We start from the raw sequence: 12,900 nt of genomic DNA on the forward strand, positions 1-12,900 counted from the left end.
TTTAAATAGGATGCCATAGGATAAGATATTTGATTCCTACTCAAATTCAAAAAATCAATAGCATAACTAGTTTAGAAGAAATAATTAAATACAATAAAACTAAAAATAAAATCTTAAAGTTATGAAAATTAATCACCAATTAAATAAAAATTTTAATAAAATTAAAATTTAGCAATGAATCTCAGCAAAGCCAATGTCGACGACCTTCTATTTGGGAAACGCGGATGTGTGGGTTCTTGACAAGCTGCGCATAGCTCTATAAATTTTTTTCCGCCCAATATGGAGGACTTCTCTTTAGCAAAAAATATGGAGGACTTCTACCAGTGGATTCGTACAAGCTGGGCCCTAGCATTCGGATGCGGTCATGGAGAGTGTTCCCGTCTATTTATTTACGTTGTTTCTCCCTTCCCCACCGCAGCTTCTTCGTTCTCTCTCTTGGTTCTTCTTGGTGCCTGTCTCTGATCTGCGTCCATTCGCCGTACGTTGGTAATGCTTCTCTTTCATTTTTCCCCCTCTCTCGCTATGTTTGATTGTTCATAGATATTAGAATCCTTGCTAAAGCCAAATTAGGTTCTCATAAAGGGGCATGCGAGCAAGTTTCAAGCTCTCAAGAGGGTATGCAAAGTTTCTCACCTTTTAAAATAGTTTCTCACCTTTTAAGGGCGATTGGGCCAACCAGGCACACAAACACACAAATAGGTATCTAGAGAGTGTTGAGCTAAGATTCATGATAGGCATGGTGTGCATGGGTCATGTTTGATCTACAACATTTGAAATAACTAAAAGCAAAGAAACATCCGTTTTGAATGTCTCTTGTATCTGTATCAAGTAGACAAAATGGCCAACTTTAATGGCATGATTAGGGGCAGAGCTAGGATTATGTTATACAAGGTGCCAAGGGGAAAACAAATTCACTTATGCTTTCTTTCTCCTACTTTTTTGTTTGACTTTTCTCCCATTTGTTTTTATCCTTTGATCTTTCTTGGCATGTCTTTCCCTTTTCACAGTGAAACACTCCAAACCATAGCTCAATGGCGATGCAGTTCCTCTCTCTTTCTGTCTATAGTTCCGTTTGTGGCATTGGATATCCAAATATCTATATGCCTAGTTTGAGGATCACGCATTCCACAAGAGCAGTTGCTACTAAAGGTCTCACAGGTACGTAAAGTTCCAAGTTTCCATTTAGTCAAATAAAATGATATCTAGACACATCAATTTGTTTTCCGAGCCTTGGTTGCAGTAGTGCTATTTAAAAAGATGAGCAAGTTTATGATTCTATGTTTCATATGTTCTTGAGTTTTCATCTTATTTGTGTCAAATGTATGGTAAATTGGAGATTTTTTTTCTTGCTCGAACCTCATGTAGCTCTTATTGTAACTTTTTATTCGGCAGGATATAGTATGTTATAGATGTATTAATCATTGCATCAAGCAATCCTGTTGGTTTATATCTATCTTAATAGGTCAGTCTTATGATGATAATTGACTACCATTTTCTCATATGGTCCGCTGGGCGTGGGATAACCGCCTCACTTTTCTCAAGGAAAAAAACAAAATTAATTCCCCACCCTTCTGAGGACTTCTCTATAACAAAAAGTCCTTGTTGGCTGGGTCCCTGAGCACCTTTTATTTTAAAATAAGATGCCGAAAATGCCCCCATCCCTCCTGATCTCCCATCCCCGCGAAGAAGAAGGAGAAGAAAACGGCCAGCTGCGGCCGCTGCCGACCGCGGCCCGCCTCCTCCCGCAGCCGTGCCGCCGGGAGTGCCTCCGCTCCCACCCCCACGGTGGGGAGGTGCCGAAGACGAGGAAGAAGGGCGCCTTCCCGCGTCCCGCGGCCGTCGCCGGCCACGGCCCGCCCTCTTCCAGCGTCCGCCGCGGCCCGGCCCCTTTCCAGCGCCGCCGGCCTTGCGGGAGGAGAGGAGTTCTCCACTGGCATACCATAAGTAGTCTGTGCTCTAGGATTGTGAAATCATGGGGCACACACCAGCTCTTCTTAACCATAAGTAGAGCTTAAGGGTATCAACTTGCGAGTATTCATCATAAATTGAGTTCAAGATGAAGAAAGTGCATCCAGTCGATTCATTAAAACCAAAGCAAACATTGGCTTCCTTCGGAATTTCAACCTAATAGTATTTGGAGTCAGTACTTTGGTTTTACTTGAAAAATGCCTGCTGCCTAAGAGAAGAAGAATCATATTTTGCAAACCTTCCTATCAAATCTTAGTTTAAGAGAGAGTACATCAATTGTATCCAAGCTAAGAACATTTAGAAAATCTTGCCGTGATTGTAGCGAGAACTACAGGAAAACCACTGATCAGAGATCTGAAATTATCATATATGACGTATTATAAAGAGAGGTTCCATTACAATGGCACATGAACAGCAATTGTTATGGGCTTATTGCAGGCTTTACAAGAACAGGACATTGGGAGTTCAGAGGATAGTTTACCTTGTAATACTAGGTGGTAGTCTAACCGAAACACAACCAGGGATCCCATATAAAAAAAAAAATTTAAGATTGAAGCAATTGACATTTTCTGGAAGGTGATATGAACTAAGTGATACCTGCTGATTACAGTAGACTGAAGAGTAGAAACTGCTACAACAAGGATAAATGCATCAGCCTCATAAATCTCCCTCCCACATACAACTCCGGAAATGCATCCAATATCCTCATTTACCATAAAATCTGTCGCCATGTTGTTGTCACGAAATTTTAACCCTTTTACTTTCATTGACTCTAGCCATGGCAAAAAAAATTTTCCTCAACTGTTCCACGACACCAAATATCATCAAAGTTTTGTTGTACAAGGACAAAGAAGATAGACATCTCTCAAGACCTTACAAAGGTGATAAAAGCATGGGAAAGAATATCTAGTATACCAATTGTCAGCATAAAATATACTACTGCAGCTCGCAGACCCAAATAATTTTACAGATTCGGGTTGGGTCGGGACGTGTCGTAGGATTGAAAATCCAAACTAATCCAAATTTTAAGTGGGTGGGTCAGATCTGAATTCAGTAAACCCAGATCTGACCTGAAAAATGGAATGGGTCCAATTTTAGGATCCAACCTGGTCCCATGGATTTTCCAAAACGGGTTGGGTCGGGTCACATGTCAACCTGACCCATTTGCAGCCCTACTGATAATCATCAGATACTTCTAGGATACGCATCCATTCATATGTTTTTAAGTTTCCAACTTTGCAAAATAAGGGAAAAGGACTTGGGATGCTTAGTAGATACACTTGAGACACTTCCCCCCTTCTAGCAGTGAAGGGAGGTGCATTCCGTTCCTTTTTTTTAATATAACTTAATAATAAATGGTAACTTTTGGAGTTTGTAATGTTGATATGATAATGGAGAGCCTAGAATGGGCTTTATGCATTTGAATGATGACTAAATGATAAGTTTATGGAAGTTGAATCTATTATATAAAGTATAGACTATATTATGTTCATACCCCCTTGACTCTGCCAATGATGAGAACAGAATAGGGAAGATCCAAGCAAATCCTTCTAATTATCAAAACAGGCTGTTTAAATGGACCTGGCTATGGGAAAATGCCTATCTGTTATCTCAACTGGGAAATATGGATCTTCTTTTCTCAGTTGAAGTCCCCATAACACGTAAGCAGGTGTTTGTTGGTTAGCACCATTTACTTTGCTATACATAATTACATTCCCTTTAGATTTAGTGGCTTTTCTGTGCAACTGTAACACTTGGAAGATGCATAACTATCGGATGATCAGATTTCGAAGGTCCATTCAACAGATGGCTGGATCATTTATTTGTCGATTTTATCTAACGCAATCATCCTCTCGCTATGATCGGCCATGGAAGGAAGGTTTAGCTTAAATTAAAATAGGCCCCCTGGCAATGCAGAACAAATTACACGCAGAAAAAAAACATGAAGAAAAAAACTCAGAACTTGTATTTTTTACAAAAGAAATTATTAAGAAAAGAAAGCGAAAAGAAAAGAAAGGGGAGGAAACACTAGTCATGATTGAATGATAACTCAGAAACAACAATAGTATTAAAAAACGTAGCATACTTGTTTGATTGCTTGATAAAAGTAACAAGCGTTATGCCATATATTATTAATTGTTTGTGCTAATAATTTGTTTGCAAGTCAGCAATCATATTTCGTTTCCTTTTTCTATTTCTCCCAGTGGCTTAGCTCTCTTCATTTTGATCTTTGATTTCCTATCTTCTAACTAGTTTCCATATTCTTCTTGATTTTTGTTCTACTTTTGACAGCATATATGGGTCATGGATTAATGAAGAGGAGCAGAAGTGCCAATATTCCAATTCTGGTATGATGCCAATTTCGTGTTCCTGTTAATGTGATAACTGCATTTGCGCATGAATTAAAACCTTCAAATCAAATGATAGGGAGATGAAGTATCAAAGAAAAGAATCAGCGAGCAGATACCTAATGTTGATCTTTCATCTTCTTCCTATGACACTGCATGGGTAGCTATGGTCCCCTTGCCAGAATTTCCGCAGTCTCCATGCTTCCCAGAGTGTCTTACTTGGATAATAAAGAATCAACATCCTGATGGCTCTTGGGGAATTCATGGTCTCCACCCCTCTCTTGTCAAGGATGCTCTCTCTTCTACATTAGCCTGTGTACTTGCACTAAAGCGATGGAATATTGGTGAAGAACATGTCAGAAGGGGTATCTTCAAAGAACACAAGATCATATGCAATTTTTTTTTTACTGCATGCGCATTAAAACAGAACATTATGCCTGAAAATGCAGGGCTCCACTTTGTTGGATCTTATTTTTCCTCTGCTATGGATGAGAAGTTGCATTCTCCTATTGGCTTTGAGATCATATTTCCTGGAATGCTTGGATATGCCATTGATATGGGTTTAGATCTTCCTATTAGCCAAAATGACATAGATGTCATGTTTCACATGAGAGATTTAGAGCTGCAAAGGTATGTGGTTCCCTTGGTTATCTATATCTTAGGATTCTCTTCATGTTTTCCAATTTTTCATAAGCAATCTTCTCATGACAAGACATGTATACTATAGCATACTACGTTCTGATTTGATTATCTCATTGTTCATCATGTTAATCTAAAATCTTGTATCTCTATAAAGACTGTTAATATGCATATGCTATATGCATGTGTCCTATAAGTATTGAAATAATATAACTGGACAATATTAGTTTGAGTAAATAATTCTACCTGCATGACGTTGTAATTCATAATCACATCAAAGGAAGTCTTAGCTTTACAGATGGCTTGGTGTTGGACTTTAGCGAACAGTGGATGGGTTAGAAATTGCATAACATGGAATTAGGTGTTAAGTGAGGACATTAGCAAATGTTAAGGTGAAAAGATGAAGATGAAAATTGAGAGTCAATGGACATTACTAAATATTAAGGATCTCTGGGAGGTAACCAATAAAATATTACAAAAAATTCATCGAATAAGTAACAACTTGGAACTATGTTCGTCCAGCGAACCAAAATAAGATAAAATTATAATTGGAGATTTAGGTTGGGGATGATGAAATCAAATAACTTTTTAGTTTTTTGGGTACTTACTGGCAAGGTCTACAAAACTATACCAGTACACTACCAGCTTCATATGCACCTCGTACCAAGGTAGGCTCTCAATACTTTTTCCTCCTTCCAAGTCATGGTAGTTCCAAATCCAGGCAATACTGGTTTGGTACCAGGCAGTAAGAGTAGTTCCACTTGGTTCCGACCGGTACCTACAGGTTTAGATCGATACCAAATGGAAATTGTGAGTAGTCATAAACTACTTAGTACCTCATGCACCTTTCTGGATTTTTTTCCCAATGAATAATCATGTGGAAAAATCCAGATAACCTTTGTATAATACATACCATTTTACTAATTTGTTGCATCAAACAATCTTTAGAAAGTAGCAGAACATTCTACTGGAGTATCGCCATAGCTAATTTCTTATGCTATAAAATTCTTAGTATTTATAGCACTACTTATTACTTAATTTTTTCATTTTAACATCTACATCTTTTTGACTATTACATCTTTGTCTCCTGTAGTTGCTAAATAGTAATATTCATGTACTTTCGTTCAGAGTGTCTGAAAACAGTTCTGAGGGCAGGAAAGCCTATCTGGCATATGTTGCTGAAGGATTGGGCAAGTCACAAGATTGGCAAGAGGTTATGAAATATCAGAGGGAAAATGGATCTCTGTTCAATTCACCTTCCACAACGGCTGCTGCACTGACCCATATATACGATGCAAAAGCCCTTGAGTACTTGCGTTCGCTTCTACAGAAGTTTGGCAGTTCAGGTAAGTGCCACTGTTTTATCATTTTGAAAACATTGTATTGCTAGTATTTCATGCTTTTGAAAAGATGTAACTTTTTTGCGGTTGATTCTGTACAGTGCCTACTTCATATCCTAGGGATATTCATACCCTTCTTTGTGTGGTTGACAAAATTGAGAGGCTTGGAGTCGCTCGACATTTTAGTTTTGAGATAAAGAACATTTTGGACAGAATATATAGGTAGTGAGGTTAAAACATGCTCAGAAGTTAAAACATCTTATAGTACCATTCTCATTACAAATCTGACTTCAGCTATCATTCAGATGCTGGTTAAATAATGATGAAGAGATCAATGCAGACATGGCTACATGTGCCATGGCATTTCGTCTATTACGTATGAATGGATTTGGTATATCGTCAGGTACTTTCTGCTTCAAGCTGTAGGGTTTCGAATTGTGGTTACTATGGGGTATCTATCTATCTTTAGTGTTGGTATAATATGTTGACGTGTTATGCAGATGCCTTATCTCAATTTGGTGATGCAAGCTTTTTCTTCAATTCAATCCAAGGGCATCTGAAAGATATGAAAACAGTTCTAGAGTTATACAAGGCATCGCAAATCAAAATCTTACCAAATGAGCAGGTTCTCGATAAACTTGGTTCTTTGTCAAGTAATATTCTGAGAGAGGCATTATCCCCCAATTCAGAGCATGGACTCCAAGTTCTTTCTCAGGAGGCAAGTTTTTGATTTGAGCCTATAAAAACTCAATGTACTTGCATGTTCAGGACAGAAAATTTCTAAACATCTGGAAATAGCAATGGAAGTTTCATAACTCAAATTCTTGTCATCTCAGGTGGATTATGCACTTAAATTTCCCTTCTATGCCAACTTGGAACGCCTAGAGCACAAGAGTTATATTGAGAACTTTAAAGTTGAAAACCTTCAGGTTCTCAAAACATCATATACGTAAGTATTAACTTGTCTGGAAAGAAAATCCTGTCTTCCGTTTGCACTTATGATTCATGCATTGAACCATTTATCAGGTCTTCTGGCATTGATGACAAGGATCTGTTAGAACTGGCACTGGAAGATTTCAATTTATGTCAGTCTATATACCGCAAAGAACTCCAACATATTGAGAGGTACATATTCTTTCCTCACTTTTAAGTGAAACACAAGCCTATTCCTTTTCTTAGTTCAATGTATGTTGATAATTTTAATTGAACAGTTGGGTCAAAGAAAACAGATTGGATCAGCTAGAATTTGCTCGGCAGAAACAGATATATTGCTATTTCACAGCTGCGGCTATGATATTCTCCCCTGAAAGTTTTGATGCTCGTATGTCTTGGGCCAAAAATACCGTGCTAACCGTCGTCGTTGATGACTTTTTTGACCATGGAGGATCTAGAGAAGAATTAGTAAATTTTATATCATTGGTTGAGAAGTATGCCTTATTTTCTTTTTCAATTGGTGTTACCCTGGTGGTTGCTCTAAGTTATTAGGTATATAAATCATCCAGCTCTTTTCCTCAAATCTATAACAGGTGGGATGGAAATCATGAAAAACAATTTTGCTCTGAACGAGTCAACATTTTATATTCGGCTCTCTACAGTACAATTAACGAAATCGGAGCCAAAGCATCTGCCTTGCAAAAGCGTTGCGTGACCGACCATATTGTTGAGACAGTGAGATGTGATTTCACAAGTCTATTTTTAGATAAGTTTATGAGCGATGTTGTAACATTTGGCCTTATAATTGACAGTGGCTTACATTGGTGAAAGCAATGATGAAAGAGTCAGAGTGGGCAAGGACCAATACAGTGCCCACAATGGATGAATATATGGCAAATGGGTACATATCATTTGCTTTAGAACCCACGATTTTCTCGACACTCTATTTTGTTGGACAGGAGGTTTCAGTTGATGCCTTTGGTGGTCCAGAGTATCATAATCTAAACAAACTAGTCGGCATCATCGGGCGTCTCATTAATGACATGCAAAGTTTTGAGGTAACATTTTTTATTTTTTTTCTTCTACGTCCAATATATACTTCATTGGACAAGATATTATGATCTGATTACCAGAGAGATATTGCTGCAGGGACATCATACAGAACCTTCAAATATGACAAATCTAGGGATTCAAACTGCTTATGCTTCGTTCAGCATGTCTTCTTAACTTGCATACATGAGCATTTTCATGTACATAATGTACTTGAGACGAGCAAGCCTTCAAGCCTGTTTCCCCTGTATTTTTTATTGGATTCATCCTTCCTATTTATCTATTATCTCCCATCCATGTTTTAGTTCTTTGACACAGATTTCATTTTCTCATTTCATCACACCACCTCCATTTAAAATTGTTTGGTTTTCCTTTCTCAATTCCCCTGCATGCATGTTTAACCAATAGATGTCTCTGATTTTCTATTTCAAGGAGCTATTTCAGCAGGGTATGCCCAGTACCATCCAGTATACGTCTGATTTTCTATTTCAGGAGCTATTTCAAAGATGCAAAATAAAAAAAGGTTCCTATTGAAGATTATATTTGATGGATTTCTATTTATGAATAAACAAGTTTTGATCATTTAAAATATGTATTCTTTTTTTTATTAACAGCATCAGATTTTGGATGTGCATTTTATTTTACTCTGTACTGTAAAAGCGCTCATTCTAAACGTTAACAGTACTATGCTCCAAATATCAACAATAATTTCATTTATGAAGTATTTTTTTTGCAAAATTAAATCTTTAAAAATTTTGGACCAAGTATCATAACATTTATGTGCAATGATACAAATTAATACTGATGATTCTTGGTTCACCCATCTTCCTGAGATTCATTGGCATCCTTCGTGCGAGGCCTTAAAAAGGATTTTGTATATATAATGGTGCTTAATTTTTTAATTTGGACTTTGTTTTGATATAGAACTTTCTTCTTTAGACTATATGGCTCTTAGTATTCCATCACCAAATTCCTTGAATGTATCTAGCCTGTTTCTAGCAATAAAATCATTTAACCTAAGACATATTTACCAATTGTTTTGGATACCACTTTCACACATTAATGCCTTTCGAATCTTGTCTAATCATCTACATCTGTAAATTCTTAGAACCTGTGGAATATCTGAAAAAACATATAGGAATGACCTTGATGAAGGCGAAGTTATGGACAAACATATCTGAAAAAACATGTGTACTTACTGTTTAGTATAGGAATGACCTTGATGAAGGCGAAGTGATCGAGCAACTGTTGAAATAATGAGAAAGTAAGGAGATGAGCATAATAATGAACAAAATTCTCCGACAACACTATTTATATTTTTAGTTATAGAAAACCTTTCTCCTTATAGCCACAATTGTTAGTTTGTCCTGCCCAATAGTTTCCACTTATGCTTCATATTACCAAATAATACCTCCTCCCTTGAAGGGCAAGATGTCTTAACAAATTTGATGGTGTTTTTCTTTAATAACAAGGACAAGCCAAATAGCGCAGGTAAAATGGAATAAAGTAGGATTTCCTCCTAAGAGTTAGACTAACCTCAGACTTAATATATTAACCACTTAGTAGTTATCTAGTTCTATGTAATAAATTGCTTAGGGGTGATTGTAGGCTACCATATTAGTGGACATTAAGTTCCTTGCAATGAAGCTCTGCCTATAGTTGTGGATTGATAATTTGTTTTGAAACTAATGAGTATTTTGGCAGAGGGAAGGCAAAGAAGGGAAGTTGAATAGTGTGACGCTTCGTATTGTTCATAGTCGCGGTTCCATTTCCGAAGAAGAGGCTATTAGGGAGATTCAAAGCATAATTGACTCTAGCAGAGCAGAACTGCTGAGACTAGTGTTGCAGAATGAGGGAAGTGTGGTTCCAAGAGCTTGCAAGGACCTATTTTGGAAGACGAGCAGAACGTTGCACCTCTTTTATATGAAAAATGATGGATTCACATCACCAACGGAAATGGTTAGTGCAGTGAATGCAGTGATTTACGAACCGCCTAAAGTTGGTCACAAGTTTTCAGAGGTTAGTTGATAAAAAGATTTATTTGCTTGTATTCTAAAATGATAAGGTACATGAACTTTTATGTAGATATAATTTTATTGATCTTCAACAGGACGTGGTGTCATGATATTATTGGTTTATTATTGGCCTGATGCTGGATGATCTAAGCTTGAATATTAAATAAGCTGCAGTCCACAAGTTATAAGTATGCATTACATCTTATACTATTTGAGTATTTATGAGGACCGTGTGGGCATGTGTTTAGTCCTACATCAGTTATGAGCAGTGGAAGCAATCTAATCGCTTAAGTTTAATGCTCATTAAGTCTCATATCAGTAAGGGCATCAGGGGTTCGATCCCTGATTGCCATAAGACAAAGAATTTTATGAAGGTCATAGAAGAGCAGTTTATCAGCTCTGATACCACAATGTAAGCATATTATGCCCCGAAATAATAATAACCAAATAAATTTTTACTAACCTCCGGCCATTGTTGATTAAGCACCCTTGAGATTAAGCACCAAAACCACCTTAATTAAGCACCCACACAAGAGAGAAGGGAAAGAGAAAGAGACATGCGAGGGAGAGAGAGAGAAGAGGAGATCCGGAGCTTCTAACCTATGCAGGACTTGAGTGCCTTAGGTGATGGATCCACAAGCTTATTTATACTGCTAGGTAAGGGACCCATATCCTTATCCATAAGATTTATCTCTAATTGTTTCCATCCATTACAAAAACTACCAAATAAGATAAACTCAATATAACCTCTTTCTTGATTAGATTTAATCAGTATTTAAATGAGGTTTATCTTGATGTGGGATAAGTGGCCACATCAAGTCTTCTAGAATTAAGAGGCGTGCTAACAATATATCCCACTAGGTTGGACATCGCCTCTTGTCGATGTGTGCTAAAGGACTTGACACGCTAGTTTCGTAACGCATATCTTCCGCAGCTCCCGCCAGTAGCTACCGTAGGGCGCGAAGACGATGTCAGCGCCGTCATAGAACAACTTGGAAGCTAGTATTTTGTCCTGCGACGCGAAGATGAGATCGTGGGTCTTCAGGATCTCTCTTGCCATCTTCGGGGAGGAGACGATAATGAGATCGACTTGTCCGAGCCTGAGGTGCATGAGAGGCCATGCCGCCACGACAGCTCACGGAGGGCACAGTGAGGGAGAGCTCCGAGCAAGTGGTGGAGGTGACCTATGATAGGGAGCCTCCATGGGCTCGGAGGTAGCTTTCGTGTTGCTGTGGATTTGGTTAACTTTATCACTATGAGTACAAAGAGGAGGAAGGCGGAAAGTGTGGAGTGATTGAGTATTCCCTAATTGATTTTGATGAGCTCAAAGCATTGGAGTATGTCTTATGTTATTCTAATGAATTCAATCTAGTGTTTCAGGTAAATCTTTATGAATTTTTTTCTAAGTATCTTGAGCTTTGGTTCAAAATAGTTTTGTTGAGTATTGAACTCTATTTGAACCAAAGTCTGCATCACGAGTCGACTCCTGAACCTTGCGAGTCGACTCCTGCACACTGCGAGTTTCTGGCACAAGCTCGAGTCGACTCCGACTGAGAACAGACAGAAAGACAGAACGATGAGTTTTAGACTCTGTTAACGAGTCGACTCCAAAAGGTTGAGAGTCGACTCCAAAAGGTTGAGAGTCGACTCCGATGCTTGCCGAGTCGACTCTAGATGATCCCGAGTCGACTCCATAGGGTAACAAACAAAAGACAGAATGCTAGTTTTTGAGATCCTGTCAACGAGCCGTCTGGCGAAGTCTACGAGTCGTCTCCCATATCAGCCGAGTCGACTCCCAGTTTGTCCGAGTCGACTTCCAGAGAAAAACAATCTGAAAGGCAGAGACTCAATTTTGGAGACCCTGTGAACGAGTCGACTCCAAGTATTTCAGAGTCGACCCCCAAGTTAGCCAAGTCGACTCCAACAAGGCCCGAGTCGACTCCGAAGCAGATCAGTTCAAAAGACAGAGAATCAATTTTTCGGTCTCTAAGAATGAGACGTCTTTCGAAGATCTCGAGTCACCTCTCAAGTCAGCCGAGTCGACTCCAAGTAAACCCGAGTCGACTCGAGGAAGAAAAACAGAAAGTTGAGTTTCTGGAACCTAAGAACGAGCCGACCTCTAAGTGCCCGAGTCATCTCCAGCTGTTGGCGAGTCAAGTTCAGTTTGGTCCGAGTCGACCCCAGGACGAGGGATGCACTTTAATTCAAATCTGGAACAACGTGCGAGTCGTCTCCAGTAAAGTGCGAGTCGACTCCAGTAACAGCCGAGTCGACTCCAGATCGTGTGTGTCGACTCCGATCCCAACGGATACATTGTCAGATTGTGCAGACGGGTCAGAACGGCTCCAAATCACTCTCTAACGGCTATTTTTTAAAAGGAATCACTTAAATAGCTAGAGTGAACAGTAGTAGACAACAAGAGAGCTATTCTATTTGAGCATTAAAGCATTTCAACCACCAAGAGCTTCCGTAGAGTGAATCCAAAAAAAAGAAGGAAGAAGTGCATTCAACTCAAACCAAAAAGTGCTTCCTTCGCATTCAAGGCTCTACTACTATTCTCCATCCTTCGGCACATTCAAGAGGAGACTCAGAAATCGAGAAACCCCC

The 12,900-nt window shown here is 38.7% G+C and overlaps 1 protein-coding gene across 2 annotated transcripts; it reads left to right on the forward strand.

Annotated features, from left to right (window-relative positions):
- Nucleotides 1–263: 263 nt before the first annotated feature.
- Nucleotides 264–10,488, forward strand: LOC120106542 (ent-kaur-16-ene synthase, chloroplastic-like). Of its 2 annotated transcripts, XM_039119494.1 has the most exons (16): nucleotides 265–486; nucleotides 1,008–1,158; nucleotides 4,261–4,316; nucleotides 4,396–4,681; nucleotides 4,766–4,946; nucleotides 6,084–6,301; nucleotides 6,397–6,517; nucleotides 6,601–6,698; nucleotides 6,796–7,013; nucleotides 7,132–7,244; nucleotides 7,322–7,420; nucleotides 7,507–7,722; nucleotides 7,822–7,963; nucleotides 8,041–8,286; nucleotides 9,983–10,297; nucleotides 10,389–10,488. In XM_039119494.1, the coding sequence occupies exons 2-16, from the start codon at nucleotides 1,032–1,034 to the stop codon at nucleotides 10,401–10,403; spliced, it is 2,451 nt and encodes an 816-aa protein (XP_038975422.1). In that variant the 5' UTR covers nucleotides 265–486; nucleotides 1,008–1,031; the 3' UTR covers nucleotides 10,404–10,488. The 2 variants fall into 2 exon arrangements, with proteins under 2 accessions (XP_038975423.1, XP_038975422.1); XM_039119495.1 differs by lacking the exons at nucleotides 9,983–10,297; nucleotides 10,389–10,488 and adding an exon at nucleotides 8,378–9,974 and having other exon boundaries at nucleotides 264–486.
- Nucleotides 10,489–12,900: the final 2,412 nt, after the last annotated feature.

The sequence above is a fragment of the Phoenix dactylifera genome, unplaced genomic scaffold, assembly GCF_009389715.1.
Source record: "Phoenix dactylifera cultivar Barhee BC4 unplaced genomic scaffold, palm_55x_up_171113_PBpolish2nd_filt_p 000561F, whole genome shotgun sequence".
Taxonomy (NCBI): domain Eukaryota; kingdom Viridiplantae; phylum Streptophyta; class Magnoliopsida; order Arecales; family Arecaceae; genus Phoenix; species Phoenix dactylifera.

Coding starts and splice junctions, on each gene's coding strand:
- LOC120106542 (XM_039119494.1), top strand. CDS start 1,032: ATGGCGATGCAGTTCCTCTCTCTTTCTGTCTATAGTTCCGTTTGTGGC. Junction 4,682..4,765: donor TGAAGAACATGTCAGAAGGG/GTATCTTCAAAG, acceptor CTGAAAATGCAG/GGCTCCACTTTGTTGGATCT. Junction 7,014..7,131: donor TCCAAGTTCTTTCTCAGGAG/GCAAGTTTTTGA, acceptor TTGTCATCTCAG/GTGGATTATGCACTTAAATT.